Source organism: Artemia sp. Qi Xiang Cuo, chromosome 17 (genome assembly GCF_049724085.1).
Source record: "Artemia sp. Qi Xiang Cuo chromosome 17, ASM4972408v1, whole genome shotgun sequence".
NCBI classification, from domain to species: Eukaryota; Metazoa; Arthropoda; class Branchiopoda; order Anostraca; family Artemiidae; genus Artemia; species Artemia sp. Qi Xiang Cuo.
Window position 1 is genome coordinate 41,700,622 of NC_142810.1, and position 18,332 is coordinate 41,718,953.

General features: G+C 37.0%; 1 protein-coding gene across 1 annotated transcript; it reads right to left on the reverse strand.

Moving 5' to 3' along the window:
- Positions 1-3,296: 3,296 nt before the first annotated feature.
- LOC148942213 (uncharacterized) lies at positions 3,297-3,674 on the reverse strand. Its single transcript, XM_089103251.1, has one exon. It carries the CDS (start codon positions 3,672-3,674, stop codon positions 3,297-3,299), a length of 378 nt encoding a protein of 125 aa, XP_088959377.1.
- Positions 3,675-18,332: the final 14,658 nt, after the last annotated feature.

Here is an 18,332-nt window from a genome sequence, read left to right on the forward strand (position 1 = left end):
ATTTAAAGGAAATAGGAACTTCGTGGGAGGGTGTAAAAAGGGAAGCTTTGAAAAGATTGGGATGAAGGAAGCCGTTCGTATATTTAACCGGGACAAGTTCAGATTGACCACTCCCTCTCAGTTTATTAACATATTAGTACAATATCTCAACAATTATGCCTTCTAGCTGTATTTTCAAAATCGCCGGCAATTTTATCCATGGCCTCCACTCAATACCTCCGTAGTTCATTTTTTAATGCTTTAGAAGTGATTTGTCTATATTCTTTTCCTACCAGCCTCTACAGGACAGTATATTTTAATGCATAAGAAGTGGTTTGCTTGTATTCTTCTCCTACCATCTTCCGCTGGACAGTATCTGTGCAACTTTACATTCCGATTGACTGTATACTATACAGTATGAAAAAAGTTATTTTCATCAGGTGTAACTAATCTTCACATTTACTGACCATGCTATAAGACAGTCATGATAAGCAACAATTGAGGATTGTATTTTTTATTCCTTTAGCTGGAGTGAATTCCATAATGAATAATAATAAATATTCATGGCGTTTTAGGGTAGCAACCTATGATACTCATTACATAGGCCACAATCACCCAAAAAACAAGAACTATGGCTAGCAGATGGCTAGAGGAATAATAGAAAATATTGCTACAAGAAATTAGCATGAATCATGGTCACCTGCTAAACAAATACACTACCTCTGTTTCTGCATTCTACATATCAAAAAAAATTCCACTCTAGCAGCTTTCAGAAAAAAAATCGGCACGTTTACTTCAATTTTTGAATTTCCCAGTATGTTTCATGATTTAAAGACGCCTTTTTACGATGCACAAAACCATAAATTTAGTGAAGACTGATTAATATTTTCAACTCAAAAAACCTATATATTATAGAACCAATTAAGTAAATATTTTAAGGTACTTATATCGAAGAAGCTCGAAAAGTTTCATAGAAAGTGTCATTTCAGAAAAGAGTGCCAAAAATTAACCCAAAGGTATGAAAGGTGTCACAGACTCCAAAAATTGTCAAAAGGACACTAAAAGTGCCATTTTGGCAACCGAGCCTGAAAGTTGACAGACTGGCGACATCATGTCTTCAGTTTTCTCCTTAGCATTTGATTTGCACATTTTTATGTTGGCCTGGAGTAGACAATCGAGCGCTGTTTTTAGTAGCAATTTCTAATTGTTTTTTAGTGTATTTCTAATAGCAAATTCTAATTTCTAAATACGCCGCAAGAACTTGTAGTCAAAAAAAGTTGTTAATACAATCTGTCTGGCCCTATGAGGTTTATCGATAAGGACAATATTCGACAATCTTTCATCCTTCATCAGGTTGAGAGAAACTATGGGCCAGAGTTCGTTCTTTACTATAATATGTAACTATCTCTACAACTATGATAACTATGAAACTATTATTCCCTATCTATAATGAAAGATACCGATCCTTTATGTAATTGTTTATAAAACTATTTTTGTTAATTAAAAAAAGTCTTTAGATACATCAATTTCCTTTCAAATGAACCATTAAACAGTTCATTTTCCAGTGCCCCGCCAGCTGCACTGAAAAAAAAAATTGGAAAAAAGATGCCGACGATGCAGAATATCGTGCTTGAAGCCACTTTTCTTGTTTTAAAACTAATGAATTTTCCTCATTATTCAAGCCAAGATACAGTTAGTTTCCTATATAGGGGTATTGAACGAGGCGGCTCTAGTCGTGTACTTCTTTTTTGACCTGACTGTAGTTTTAGGAGTTATAAACTATTTTATTTTTTACTATGGGACGTGAACGTCTCTTAATAGGTTGCTAGCCACCGCTGCAACCCGGATTTTATTATTATGATTGTTATTGCTGTATTTTGTTTATTTTTATCGTGTCTGTTGGCGTATTTGATGGTAACTTCATAGGAATTTTAGACAAGACGGCTTTAATGGTGTACTTTGTAGTTCGATCTGACACTATTTTTAGAAAGTTATGGGCTGTTTTATTTCTTAGTATGGGATGTGATCGTCTCTTACTATGTTACCCCTACCACTGTAGTCCTGAAATTATATTAGCTTTTAGTTATTATATGCCTTTTTTTGATCTTTACTAAGTTTAAAACATGAATTTTATAAGTAGCTAGATCGATTCTTTACATAAAAGCCCTCAGAAAAGAAACATGGGCATATAATCCAGCTCGCTGTGGTAAGGTTCGAAATGCAACTGATAGAAATTTTGAGATATCTATTTTATTTAAAATAGTCCAAATATCATATAACAAGGCTTCTGGGGTTGAAACCCACCCCCAGAGGCTGGAGGCCAGGGTTGTAAGTTATGCCCCGAGGGCATTTAAGGTTCATATGGAAGGGATGGTTTTTTAAACTTTAGAGGAAGCTCATTTGGTTGAAAATTGGAAGTTCTAGTTCCCTTTTAAGAGTAAAAAATTATGGAGAGCAGTAAGCCCCTCCCCCAAACTAACCCTCTTCACCAATCGAATTGGATTGAAATTGTGAGACAGCGATTTTGCTAAAAATGGTTCAAAGAACATATAACAATGCCTCTAGGGTTGGCACAACTCCCCAGTGATTTTAAATCAGATTGTAGGATTGTAAGTTTTGCCCTGAGGGGATATAAGGTTCTTATGGAAGGGGTGGTCATATAAATTTCAGATGGGGCTCATTTGTCTTGAAATTGCAAGCTATAGTGCTTTTTTTAAGAGTCAAAAGTGATTTGGGATCAACCAGCCCCCCCCCCCCCACGCTCATCGTTTTTCTCAAGGACTCTGACTTGACTTAAAGCTCTTGCTCGGTAGTGCCACCGGCGTAGAGGGAACCAGACGTCGGCGCCGTTAGTAGTCTCTAGAGCGGCCTGTTATGGGTGAGGGTAGGAGCTTCGCTGGGGTGAATGCCCCACGCTGTGAGTAGATTGCGGATGATATCCCCCCATCTCATACGTGGTTTACCTCTGAGGTGTTTCTGGCCGTTGTCAGTTAGATCAAAGTCAAATATAAATCAGGCAGGTGTTTCAGTTGGTAGGCAAAGTAAATGACCGTACCAACTCAGCGAGCAGGACTCAAGCTGTTCTGAAAGGGGTGATAATTTAAAGGACCGGAGGATATCCATGTTCTGCACCCTGTCAAGCGCCCTAAAATGTTCTATTTTGCAGAGGTGTTTTGTCTGGACAGCATCTACCTTCATTATCTGCGACTGAGTCAAAGGCCAAGTCTCTGACGAGTACAACAAAACACTTGCTACCAAGGTGGAGCAGATACGAGTTTTCGTGAGACGGCTGATCTGGGGTTGGTGGAATATTGTTCCTAGAAGGTGGCCAAAAAGGCGTTCGCCATTGCCATCCTTGATGATATCTCTGCATCCAGATTTCCATTTGAGCAGACAATTGAACCAAGGTAGGTGAACTGCTTGATTATCTTAACATCTTGGCCATATACTTCTATAGTTACTAGTGGGCTGCACGGTGTCTTATCCACAGGCAATATTTTGGTCTTGATCCAGCTTACATATAAACCAAGTTTTTCTGCAGTAGATGCTAGCGTTTCCAGGGCAGTTTTGATGTCAGCGAGATTTTTGCATACCAATACAACATCGTCAGCGACGTCAACATCTGACAGAACTCTTCTAGCAAAATCGATGCCAAATGGATGCGCCAGCAATGTTTTGTTGAGGGCATGGTCCATGACTCAGTTGAAGAGTTGGGGAGCAGCATCGCAGCCTTGCTGAACACCGTTTATAATTTGAAAACGTGATGAGAGCTGACCTTTTACAATGACAGCGCTTTCGGTCTTATTGTATAGTTCTTGAACAGATAGCTCTGAACAGATTGACAATTTTATTAGGTACACCAGCATATTGAAGGATCAGCCAAAGTGACTGTCTGTCAACAGTGTCGAAGGCAGATCGAAAATAGACGAAGGCAGTGTATGCCTTCCTTTTATATTCTAGAGTTTTCTCTATCAGCTGCCTAATTGTTTGGATTTGCTCGGTAGTGGACCTACCCGGCATAAACCCAGCTTGCTGGTGGCGACGAAGAAAATGGAGGTACTTTGTTGCCCGCTTAAGGAGCAGCATGGCGAAGAGTTTACCGGGTACCGAGAATAAAGCTATGCCACAATAGTTATTACATTCTTCTTTACTTCCTTACCTCTTGTAGACTGGCACAAGTAATCCTGCCTTCCATTCTGATGGGATCATTTCAGAGCACCACACAATATTAAACAACACTTGGAGCCAGGGGGTCTGGGATGGATCGCCATTTTTAAGGAGTTCTGATGTCAGACCACACACTTCCGGTGGCATGTATGCTTTCGTACTGCAGCTTTAATTTCTTCTGCTTTAATTTCAGTGCCATCAGGGGCAGGTCTAGCATTTTCAGCAGCAGCAACAGTAATATGGTCGTCAATTTGATCGGGTGGGTCTGAGTTTAGTAGCTTTTTGAAGCGGTGTTTCCATTGGCGGAGGTACTGTGATTGGTCGTAGATATTTTCGCCACTGGTGTTACGGAGGTACGATGTTGTTTGAATGTATCGACGTCAGAGCTCACGGATGATCATATATGTGGCTCCAATGTCCTTTTTTTTGCGGCCTCTTGTGGCCCACGTTCTTTTTCGTCAATAAAGGTCTTACTGTCTTTGTGTAGCATTATGTTACGCTCTTTATTTAATTGTCTAAATGCTGTCATGTCCCAGCGAAGGCGGGCTTCCAGTCTGTGATCAATAATCGCGAGGGACTAGTTGCTGATCCTCAAAGACGTCCAATCAAAATTTAGAGATACCAAATTTGTTCGTTGTAGTCGAAGGGTCTGGAAATAATGTCTTTGATGAAAACACTCCTAGCCCCACTACTCTCAGGGCAAGGGTTGTAAGCTGTACCCCGGGGGCATATAAGGTTCTTATAGAAAGGGTAGTCGTATATACTTTGGAGGGGACTCATTGGATTGGTAATCTGAATTTCTATTGACCTTTTTAAGACCCAAAGTGATCAGAGTGCAGCTAACACTCCCCCCCCCCCCACACACACACACTCACAAACACGTTGTGTTTTACCAAGATGCATCCAATAAATATTTTTGAGACATGCCTTTTATTCAAAATAGTCCAAAGATCATATAACAAGGCTTTTGAGGTTGATACAAACCACCAGAGCCTAAGGGCGAGGGTTGTAAGTTATGCCCCTTGGGCATTTAAGGTTCTTATGGAAGGGATGATTGTATAAGCTTTAGAGGTGGATCATTTGGTTGAAATTGGAAGTTCTAGTTCCATTTTGAGAGTCAATAAGGATGGAGGTCAGCTAGACCCCCCCCCCAACTCCCCCTATTTTCACCAAATGTATCTGATTGAAATTGTGGGATGGTAATTTTGTTTAAAACAGTCCAAAGAGCATATAACAATGCCTCCAGGGTTGGGACAACCCCCCAGAGCCCTGGGGCAACGGCTTTAAGTTATACCCTAGGGCTATATAAGGTTCTTATAAAATGGGTGGTCGTATTAAATGTAGATGGACCTCATTTGATATTAGATTGAAAATTATAGTGCCCTTTTTAAGAGTCAAAGTGATTTGAGAGAAACCCCCCCCTCCTCACACCCATCATATTCCATTACAAACATCCCAACTAAGTTTTGAGACATCAATTATTTCAGCATTGTTCAAAGCTCATTAATTATGTGTTTGGGGATGTCATCCCCCCCCCCCCCCGAGGCCTCAGGGCAAGGGCTGCAAGTTGTGCAATTTGTTCATAGTTTACATATAGTATTTGTTATTTAGAAAAGGAAGAAAGTAGAAGTTTGATTTCTACTTTCCCAAAATACGAAGGGCATTAAGGTGAGCCTTTAAGGGAATGTTGAACTAAATCATAACATCTTATATGTATATGGGCTGTCAAATGGTGTAAATCAGGAATGACAGAGTATATTAATTTGGAATTTCCAGGAAATGATTAGGAAGATGATCAAAAAGGCAATACTTCAAAAAGGCACGCTACTACTACTACAACTATTGCTGGTTCTACTGCTACCACAGGTACTATTGCTTCTACCACTACTAATAATAAAACTAATACTTCTGTAGCGAGTACTACTAAAGCTGAGGATATTGAAAAAAATATTTGAGGAAACGTTGAGGGGAAATTTGAACTAAATCAGAACATATTATGTGTATACAGATTAGCTGATACGGGCGTATCAGCAATATTTTGGGAACAGCTTACCATACCAAAAGGAAACTTCAAGGGCATCATGAGTTGGATGTTCAGTTGACCAAAAGGCAAAATGTACCTGTTACTGCTGCTGTTAATACTGCTGCTACTACTTTTAGTGCTAATAATTATACACTATTACTGCTACTTCTGTTCCTAACCACAACTAATATGATACTAGTTGAATTAAGGTTACACGTATGAAGGTCAAAATTTCATAGAATATTGATGGGAATTTGAACTAAATCTAAACAAAGTAGGCGCATGCAGATTGTCAAAAGGGTGTATCTCAAGAATTGATTTGTGTATTAAGTCGAATCTTCTGGCGAATACTTAAAGGGGAATATCAGTTCATAAAAAGGTAATATATGCATGCTACTACTAACACTAATACCATTTCTACTTTTCCTTATGCTACTACTGCAACTAAACTATTCCAACTACAACTTTAATTTACTACCACCTTTAAGACTTTACTACCACCGAAACTACTGTGATAATAGAATTATTAAGGCTAAGTCTATGTAGGTAAAATTCGAGAGAATATTGATGGCAAATTCGAACTAACAAAAGAGACTATGTGGGATTAGATTGTCAAAATAGCGTATCTTATGAATTGGTTTGTGTATTAAGTTTGAACTCTCAGAGAATACTAATAGAAGAAGATCAATTGACCAAAATGCAATATGTGCACACTACTACTAATACTACTGCTACTGTGACATTTACTAGTTTTACTATTACTATTACTATTGCTCCAATTACTACCTCTATCGGAACTACTTGTAAGGTTAAGGGCATTAAGATAAGAATTTCAAAATTTATACGAATATACAGGTTAATAAAATACAAATCGACAATATCATAGCAGTGGCTAATTGTATTAAGTTGAGTAGTTATATTACTACTGTGACTACTATTACAACTATACCTAAGGGTATGAAGGTGAAACTTTCAGAGAATATTTCTGAAAATTTCTCTTGTACGGATGACCAACTGCCATCCGTATGTAGGTTGTCAAAAGGGTATATAAGCAATATCTAAGGAACAATTTCGTATGTGAAATTAAAACTTGCAACGCTTGTTGTGCTACTACTACTACTACTATAACCATTGGTGCTACAAATACTACTAATAAATCTAAGGGTATTAAGGCGAAACTTTTGGGCTATATTGTAGCCGTATTTAAATAAATCGAAACACACTATGCCCACATAGGTTGTCAAGAGGACGTATCAGTAATGTGGCAGGACCGGTTGATGGTTTTAAGTTAAAAATTTCAACGTGTATTGAAGGGGATATTGAGAAAAAAAGGTGCCATTTGCGGACCGCTACTAATGCTACTACTGCTACTACAGCAATTGCTACTACACAAGCTAAGGGTAATAAAGTGAAGCTTTCAAGGAATTTAGGCGGATGCTGAACTTAATCAAAACGAACTATGGTCATGTAGATTGTCAAAAGAGTGATAAAGCAATGTCACATTAAAGACTCAAATGATTCACATATACCTTTCAGGGTAAGCTGTAGCGGATCTTGTACTAGCGAGAAGACACTATATATACATTTTTCACGCTGCGTCTATGGTTACTGCAACCAATGACACTTAAGGGCATTGACTTGAAACGTTTAGGGGGAGATTCAATTAAACGAAAAAACTATATGCATACAAGAATTAAAAGGGCATATAAGCAATATCATAGGCAGCGTTCCTCTATCATAGCTAGTAATATCACTGATATTTTATAGGAGCTAATTTGGCTGGAAATTCAAAGTTCTAGTACCCCTTTTAAGAGTCAAAAGTGATTGAAGGGTATTCAACCCTCCTCTTTACCTCATAGTTTTCCAAACGCTTCCAATCAAAATTCAAGATAGCTATTTTGGTCAACATAGCTGAACGGTCAAGGCAATTCTAATAATATACTTTGTCTTTCGATCTGACTCTACTTGGAGTTGTGGGTTATTGTATTTCTTAATATGGGACGTGATCGTCTCATACTAGTTTGCTAGCTACCGCTGCAACCCGGATACAAGCATCATTGTTGAACGAAGCAACTGTAAATAATTAATTCTAATGCTCTTTATAAATTCTTGAACACAAAAAATCATCAATAAAAATTGAAAGAAGGTCATCATTTCACCGTACATTTTGAGTTTACCTCTTGAATGTATAATTTCTATATTGACATGGAAAACAACCAACCTTTTATTTCAGTCGTTTAAAAACGCCAATGTCGACATTTTACAAATCGAACGCACGACGTGTCTTAATTTTTGGTCCAATAGAAACAACACAAGTGTATGAAAAGGGAAAGTTAGAAAACTAGCCTTTTAGAAAGACGACTAGACCAATAGAAAGTTCTCTTCTGTTCCGAAAAAATCACTTGGGTCCAAAGAGATATTTTTTAACTACTACTACTACCAACAACTCAATGCTGCACCAAGCGGCCTGAGGCCAACACAGCTACGCACGCTCCTCCTGCATCCCAGTCTGTTCAAAGCCCCCGTCTTTATACCCTCACAGGAAGTTCCTTTGTTCGCTTAAATCTTTCTTAATGACTTCCTCCTACCCCAACCGCGGACAACCTGCTTTCCGTTTAGCCCTAGACGGTTGGCTGAAAAGGACAATCTTCGGCAATCTGTCATCTTTCGTCTGCAGAACGTGCCCTAGTCATCTCAATCTTTCTCTCATTATAGCCCTAAAAAGTGGGACTGATCCACACTTTCCATACAGCCTAATGTTTGAAATACGTTCAGTCAGTCGGGTAACAATCCGTAGGCAATTTCTCTGGAGATATCTAATAAATCTTAATCCGGTTTTCGGAGCGCCCTTGCTTCAGAACTATATTTGACCGCTCATTAGCTTGTTTCTAACCTCAGAGCCATCGCATTTAAGAAACTCATTTACCACACTATCAAAGCTGATTATAAGACTCTCTAACCCTCTTCAAACGCCATATGCCCCTTTTTATGTCTCAAAAACGTCAGGAAACAAAAGTCCAAAGTAGGAAACAAAAAATGAAACAAAAGTCCCTTTGTCAAAATGTTAAATAAAAACTCTTTTAGGGCCAATGTGGTGTTTAATTATCTAGATTGTCCCTTATAATAATTATTTTAGCTTTTTAAAACGGTTGAAATTTGCGACAATAGATATTTTTCATCATATTTATGATGACATGGAACTTCGTTGTGTAAGGAAGCCTTATTTTTATGTAACTTTTAGTAACTCAATTTCAGTAAAAGTTGGAAACTCCTTTCTCCAATAGATGAGAAATAAAGCGACTATTCAAATTAGCTTAAATTTGAAAATAGCTTCGCTTTGTATATTGGCCATATACACATATTACCAAGTCGCAAATCTTGAAGTAACATGTCTTTATTTAAGCATTGAACAACTGTCTGAACCCATCATAAATGGTTGAAGACCCAATTCAGACCAGTTTTGTACAAAACAAAGCTGAGTATCGTAAAGTGTTACGACATTTCAAGCTTTTAGAATCAAGGTTCAAAATACTGGAAAAACCAACCTTTTAACAAAAAGTTGGGGATTGGCTAAAAGGACTGAACAGAATAGCTACTAAGCGAATCAAAATTTAATACCAAATTGAATGGAATCTAGGCATCGAAGATAAATCGAGGTTATCTTGTGAGGAGAAGAGACTAGACAGGAACTTTGGTAAGTGACCTTTTTAATTAATGATGGCAAGCCCCTGCCTTGTCTCAATTTCTTTAAATGTATAGTTAAAATAATAGCATAGAACCTTTTCGTCCACTTATTCTAAACCAAAAATATCATATGTCTGTGTTGAATTAAGTTATAAATTGAACCCCTTTTTTGGCCCTAACTTTAGTTAGAGGGGTTTTTTCCCTTTTGGAAACTTACCCATTTGGTTTAATAGAAGTTTGAGTCTTGCGGATAATTAAGGTAGCCCATTGGATTTGTTCTGATTAATTAAGAAATACGTGATGTAATTGAGGAAATTAAAACACAGCAAAGGACTGTGACCACCCTTGTAAATAGCTCAAGATTCTTGATTTTTACTTCATCTGGTTGTATACTTCCTTTTAGTTAAGGCTAGGTCTGTCTAAAAACCATCATTAGTAAAGGATAAATTAATCTACGACTAATTAGATTTAAGAATTCAAGTAAGTTTCATCCCAGAAGCCAAAAATTATTAGAATAAACTTAGAACAATCTGGGGTTTAAGGTGGAAAACCAAAAACAAGGAGTGGATTATGCCTTTTCCCAGGTTAGTGTTTCATGGAACTAAAGCACAGTATTTAAAAGATAAGGCACACACAGAAATTAGAATTCCCTAGGCTCTAGTTTTGCTTACGTCCTATGTGGATTTTCTAACGTTATACGGAGGAGAGTCTTATCCCCTTTTTGCTCGTTCTTTCACGTCTCTATTCCTGTCCCGGCCGTAGATATGGGTAGGTGGTCTTGACGTTATATAGAGAGCCTAGGTAAAGGGGAGTAATATTGTCAAACTGAGAATTTTTAGTTCCTTTCAGTCGAGGTAAATTCAATCAAGGATTTTTTTATTGAAGTTTAAATTTATCTGGGTCCAAGGAACACTGATTCCGGTTACAAAAATAATTACAAGAAATTGTTTTGGGTTAAATTGACAAGTTTGTGTCTAATGACTAGAAGTTGTTTGGAGTTTTGGCCCATCTTAGATGTACTTGATTTACTTTCTCGAAATATCTTAACCAATCAAATTTTTCCGTAGCCCTAAACTTAAAATAATCCTTTTCTCGGTGACGGCGCTTGGACAACAGAGGCAGCCTCCTGGAAAGACAGACACACACACAATATAAGGTTATTCAAACCTGAAGAAAGCCACTGGGAAGGTTTTATATGATAACTGGAAATTCAACGTTTCTCCTTTTTTATTGAATCTAATAATAAAATCAAGTTACCACCGAATTTTGAGAACGAAAGAACTAAATCGCCTCAGTCTATTACGCTACCACTTGATGGATTGTTCCTTTAAGAACTCTGGGTAAAAAAGGTTTTAAAATGTAATTTAATACGTTCAAAAGGGGCGTTTAGAAGGAGAAGTTTACCCAGAGCCTGCTTAAAGCAACAACCAGACTTAGTTTCTATCCCAAGAAATAGAGCAATCTTGAAGCTGTATGTTCACGTACAAAATGCCAAACAAATATGCTGAATTTTCAGTTTTTTCAGACTTTTTTAGATTAGTCAACATGTATTTTGGTCAAACTATTAGTCAGATTAGTCAAATATTTTCTTGGGGTCAATGCGACCTTTGCAGCCTCATGTACAATGACTTTTAGTTACTCGCTGTGCAAGTCTCGCAATTTTGAAAACTGGAAAAATTTATAGGTTCAAATCTTTTCATCAAGCTTTTGAGGACCTAAAACTTCATTATATTTTTATTATAGCTTTATTACACCACTAAAGGAATCTGGTTAGGCTGGAAAATAGTAGTTTTACCAAAGTCCAGTTTCCCTCTTTTGGAATTTTACACTTTTTCCTAATCAAATCCACACCCCAGAACATGTCAATGTAGGGCATGTTTGCGTCAGAAGCATTTTTGTTTGCATGCCAGTGCTAATAAAACGATATAACAAAACATCGCTTGTGTTTATCCCTTTCAGCCATTTCTTTGGGTGTTTTACGTTCACAATGTCAAATGAAGCAGTCAGATCGGAATCCCATTTTTCCATGTTATTTTGACAAGACAGGTTTCTCGCAGTTTTGTTGGATGACTTTTTTTTATGATTCTTTGTCCGTAAAACGCGAAATGAAAACGCAGGTTTGCCTTCCGGACACTCACTTAATAAGCTGGGTTTCAGACAGTTCGTGGCAATGTACCACATATATCATAGGTAGCGCAATAGCGCTGCCTAAGTAAAGAGCAAAGTGGGCACAATGTATTGTTTGTTTTCTAACCATGGAACTTTGTATAGAAGGAGCTGTCGTAGAAACTTCAGAAGGAGCTCATTCGCTTGGAATTTAATTGCTCTTTTGGCCCTTTTTAAGATTCAAAAGTGATTGGTGGGCAGCCAGCCCCCCCCCCCCCCCACGCCTATCACTTCCTCATATTAAAGCAAAATTTAGAGATGGCCATTTTGTTCAGCATATTTGAAAGGTCCAGTTATTTTGTTTTTGGGGGTGACAGCCCCCCCCCCCACCCCAGGGCCCTCAGAACAAGGGCTATAAGTTATACTAGTTGCTCAATATTAACGGCTAATGTTTTTATGGAAGGGGTGATCGTATAAACTTTGGAGGGGTTCAATCGATTGGAAATTAGAAGTTATAAGTAGTGAGGCACGACGCCCATATCTTTTCGAATCTCGGTACCGGCACTTTTTTTAAGCTATTGGATATTTGACAAAGTTTCTTCAAGCAATTTTCAAAGACGCTAGTCAAGTGGGGAATCCCCAGGATGCAAAAAAAAAAATTCCCCTAGAGCCAGGAGTGGTAACCTAGCAAAATATATAACAAGAAAAAACATATTTCGATTTCAATACATTTTTTTTCAAAACATTAAATAGTAACAATTTCACTCTTTTTTCACATCAAGACGTTTATTTCAAGACTTTCTTCAAGAAGTTCTTCAAGCCATTTTTCAAGATGTTTTACAAGAAGTTTCAAGACGTTTCAAGGCCTTTTCAAGCCCCTAAGGTTGTAATCATATGAACACACGCACAGAGATATTTGGTGTAATCATGCATTAGAACGGCTCCCAAGGGGCTGTTTTTCAAATGCATCTATCGAACTAAATTAAGAAGCAAGCTAGCATGGGAATTCAACAGGGGATGATGTTAGCAGGAGATACTTTCCAGTGGTAATTGAATGGATAAGGAAATTTAAAGTCCATTGTTATTATTTTTTTGACGTGAGCTAGACAAGGACAGGTTAGGTTAGGAAGTCAGTGAGGGGTTACCACTGTATATAGATAATATAACAGTAAGATCAAGACTGATGATTTTTGGCACTTCATTCTCGGCACGTACAAACAGCTCCTCAAATTTACTCTGACATTAGCAGGTCAGTACATATTTGTCAATCAACGAAAAAAGGTGCGAATTTGAACTATTCGTAATTGCGAAAACAGAAAGAAACTTGTTGAGCCAGCGAGGTGGTTTGCAAATTTCCCATCTTACAGATATGACTTAACTGATTGGCTTATGTAGAATTTCTAAAAGGGGGGGGGGGGCGGGGGGGTGATTAAATTTGTTAAAAAAAGGAAATTTCTGGTGCTAACTTATAATCAATACTGCAACAGGGAAATAGCCACGAAGTGGCGGGATTATTTAAAATTTGCTACAAAATATTTTACCCCATAAGGCAACCTAACAGCTTAAGCACAGATTATCTATTAGGTTTCATAATAGTCTGTGGGTTTAGATAGTAATATTGCACCATGGAGCGTCAAAACTTTTTCTTATTGTTTTTTTATTGATAAGGAAAAATGTTCCCTTTAATTTCCATTTTATTTTATTTTCCTTTTAATTTTAATTTCGTTTAATTTTCATTTAATTTTTCCTCGTTATGCTCTTTTTTGGACCATAGAAATGTCATTCTAAATTTCATGTAGGATCTTTGTTTTTCTTCTAATAACAGGTGGAATAGATGGGATGGCTTATCGTTTTTCTTTTCTTTTTGTTATTTTCATGTCATGCTGTTTATTTTCTCAGATTGTGGTACGTGTGTGACTTGAAAAAGGCTAATTACCTGTTTTGGCGGAGAGCCAAGATAAAAGCTAGTTTCGTTGTGTATGAATGTTTTTGTATGAAATTCTCCAACCTTTCCTGAACTTTAGAGAATAAACACCTCTGTTTGAAAATATTTGCACTTTGTAAATTTAGATAGTGATAAGGGTTCCTGATTGACCCCAATTCTAGGACTTGGGTTCTAATTATTGGTTCCTGTGGTAAAAGTTGCCACAATAGCCTTATCCAAGAGAATACCAAACGTCTGTTAAGAAGTGTTTTTCGTAAAATTCTTAATGAGTTTTCAAAAAATTGAAGGGCATCACACATTTTAGTGGCAGATCCAAAATTTTTACGGGGCTTTACGCTAGAAAAGCTAGAAGGAGCTTGAATGATAATATTTATCAGCAATAAGAAATGTACTGTTATAGAATATTTTTCCAGTTTGTTTACAAGAAAACAAATGAGATACATTTCTTACTGCTGAGTCTGTATAATCTTAGACCTTTTACTGCACAATTTCTAGATAAAATTATATTCTTTAAAATTTAGTGTTACAACATTGAAGCCAAGTTTCGCGTTCAAAAGAAATCTGACTTATCTGCCCGTGAAAAATTGAATGTCGCTTATGTTTATAGTTATTTAAATGTTCTCCGGAGCACTTGCATCTCGGTCTGGGTTTTTATAATGGTTTACATAGGGAAAGATCATACTGTCTATGATTTAAATATGTACCGCGAGTAATATGTGATATATTTAAAATATAAAAAATGAAATTGTTTCCCTCTAAGGATACTTCCCATATAAATACCTCGCAGCATTCCAGACGTTTTTTTACAGACGTGAAGTTTGGAAAAGCTACCGGTCAAATTATGGCCTCAATCAAGGAAGACGGTTTTGAATTTCGATAAAAGACTTGGCAATAAAAAACCACGAGGCAATGTCTTATACATCGTTTCACAGGAAGTTTCAAGTTATCATAGGAATATGAATGTCTAATCATCAAAATATTTAAAATAAATTATTGGACGGTCAGTTAGCATAATGATTTTAGTTTGTAAACATAATGACAAAGTAGCGGGCCCTCCACAGGAGTTGGGTCAATCGTGAAATAGCTCTTAGAGCGCAGAATCTAGACTCGTGTGATATAGTAATGAAAAAGTGTTTTTAAGGAGACATCATGTTCCTACCATTCTGCGATAAACTCTGAAGTTATCATTCTGATCGTATTACTTATATATGTTGCTGTATACATGAAAGCGTAAATCTCAATAAACCCATTACATTTCTATTTGTGTTGTTTTATTTATATGTCTGTATCTCATCGCATACTAGATAACTAGTTCAAATGTCTCCATTGGAAACGTTCCCAAGGAATCCGATAACCCTACGAAGTTTGATTACGCTCCTGGATTGATGGCTCCCCAGCCCAATTAGTCACCCCACAAGGCAATTCTAACTTATTATTTAATCTATTTTATTTTCTCCCATAGGGAGTGGCGCGGTCATTTTTCTACCCCTTCATTATACTCATCCCTTTCCCCATTACAAGTGGTGCAGTCTTTAGCGGCACAAGCTTATATCGACTTAGTGGCTTAAGGTAAAACCTAAGCGGTACAAATGGAGCAATCCCATAACGGCGCAGTTGGTGCGATCCTCAATAATAGAGCTTAAATCCTTAGTGGCATAAGTGACATGGTCATAAGTGGTACAGCGCCGACTAACACACAAAATACCTCCGGTATAAGTGGCGCGGCAGGAAAACTTGGAGGAAAACATGAGAACTAGTTATTCTACAAACTTCTTAATTTAAATTTAAATCACTGGATAGATACATACTTATAAAAAGAGTGTATTGGCCTATAACCGCTAAGCTATAATAGGAAACCCTTTTAGAATATCTCATAGGAGATAGCAGTCTCCCCCAAAAAAGGTTAAGTGAAAAAGTATTGTGAGGTAATAAATTTGTAAAATTGGTTTGAATATTTTAAACGCAAAAATATCAGAAGAATTAAGCAAATTATTAATTGTACAATAGTTCGTCAGAAAAAATGTAGAAATATTAAAATCTATTCCGCAATATGATGGACAAACAGATGTCGACGAATTTAATATCCAATTAGCCCAATTTGTTTAATTAACAAAAACAGAGCTAGAAACGTTAGTGAGTATGCTCCTCCTAATATTAAGATGGCAGGACTTAACCTTCCTAAAGCAAATTGAAAATACTATGGGGAGTGATGACACCAATAAATACAATAGACAAATTGTTAACGGCATTCAAAGATTGATTTATCGAAACTAGTTCAACAAATAAATTAAAATACAGAACGGTATTTTTTGACCATACACAGAATGTGAGAGAATATTTACACAATATACGAATTTCAGTAGAAGCAAAATTTGGAAAAGATTCAGGAGAATTATATGAAAAAATCATACTACACGCCTTTTGCAAGGACTACCTCTAGAATTATATAGAATGGTAATATCCAAAAATATTCAAACGTTGGATCTTGCAGTTCAGGAGGTGGGACGAATGATCGAAATTGACATGATTGTGGCAAACCAGAGTAAAACAAAAATAAATAGCTTAGGCGAATCGACCGCAAGACTAGCCTCCCTTGAAGGTCAGGTTTCTCCAAATTCCTTTTAAATGGATAATTCCCCAGTGCCACAAAGAAACAGAACGCAAGAACCCACTAGGCAGAAAACAGTAAGTTTTGAGCCCATTAAACCAATCAATTATGGAAATAGTTCCACAATTGTAAGAGGCTATATCGCGAGAGAGCGCCGTTTCAGGACCAGAGACATAACGGTACGAAAGAATGCCGTCGGTAATACACAAAATTATGGCAACCATTTGTTCGGGAGAACAAATTTTAGCGCCAGTGGTGCATAAGGATATAGGCAGGGTAGATTGCGCCCCCAGCACCTCACAATGCGTGCCAACCGAATTTGTATAACCGTCCCCCAATAGACAAAATAATTATCGATTCGAAAACCCAAATACTCGTCAAAGCCCGAAAATCCCGAAAATTTGCCGACGGCAAATGAAAATTTTTCAAGCTGACGGCATTTGCAGTCGACGCCAGCACCCGGTACTGTCGCGAAAAAACCAAATTACCGTAATAATACATGGCAAAATAGGCAAACAAATGTAAATCATTTGGTTAGAGATTCCTTGGGCATATATGAGTCTCTATTTCAGACACCGACGTATGAAATAAATCCACAGTGAAATGTCTCACGCCCCTCAGAAGAAAAAAATTGGACCCAGAAGGGATCTAAGATATCTTATATGTTCGACCCAATAGTAGTACCGTCCTATAATGATAGTGATAATACATTAAATATATTTAATAACTTTTGTTTGAGAAATTATTACTTTAAAGCCCGAATTAATTCTTCTGCAACAGTTCATATAACAAACTCATGCGTATTTAACAAGTTATCTCCACGTATTAGACGACGGAAGAATATTAATAATCCCAATTAAAATAGTGTAACAGGGCATAAATTGGACGCAGGAGGTCAATTCACCTAGACGTAAAAACGTATAATAATATTTTTCCGACAAACTTTATAATTGGTAACAATTTTCCATATGTAGCCATCATAGGCGCTAATTTTTTAAGGTTAAATAAAGTACTATTAGACGAATCGAACGAAAGGCTCGTATACCCGGCAAATACCCCTTTCACTACTTTAAGAAACTGTAACAGAGGTTGTGAAGAGGGTGTAACAGTAAATAGAATTTCTGGCGATATAATGTCACGATCTTTTGAAACTCATTTCTTGCCACAAAGAGGACATGACATAACCAGAAATTTTTTGTCTTATTCTGGGAGAAATCGAAGAAGTGAAATTGATTTAAACAATAAGTGGACTGAATCTGCAAAAATAAAAATAGGAGATATGGGACAATATAGGTCGATCAAAATCGAGGAAAAAGTCGAATCATGGAAAATAGTATGGAATCCCGACGTGGTTCTGGTACTGCCAATGCTACTGGCGGATAGCGACAGCCTATATTAAATAGGAAATGAAAACGAAGACAAATATATAGCGTTTGAAAATGGGAAAATAAAAGTCTCTCTCGAAGCAATGCAAATAATTCAAATATCACAAATCATTGAACCAGTGGATAGCAAATCCGAAATATGGCTTGCGATCCCGTCGAAGGAAATTCCTGAAAATCTGTTATGTGAAGAACAGATTATATCTTAAGACAAAGGAGAAGGTTTTATTTTGGTAACTAAAACGACGAAAATGATACAACCACAATAAAAAAGGGAACATGTCTAGTTCAAATCCAAGTTATAACGGAGAATGATTTAGATCGATGGGAAAATTCCAAAAGAAACCTAGTTAACGCTAATAATATCTCAAATAATAAATAAACCTTAATCAAATTCCTATTTTTAAACAGAAGTGATATGGACTTTTTTAGTGACTT

Coding starts and splice junctions, on each gene's coding strand:
- LOC148942213 (XM_089103251.1), bottom strand. CDS start 3,674: ATGGACCATGCCCTCAACAAAACATTGCTGGCGCATCCATTTGGCATC.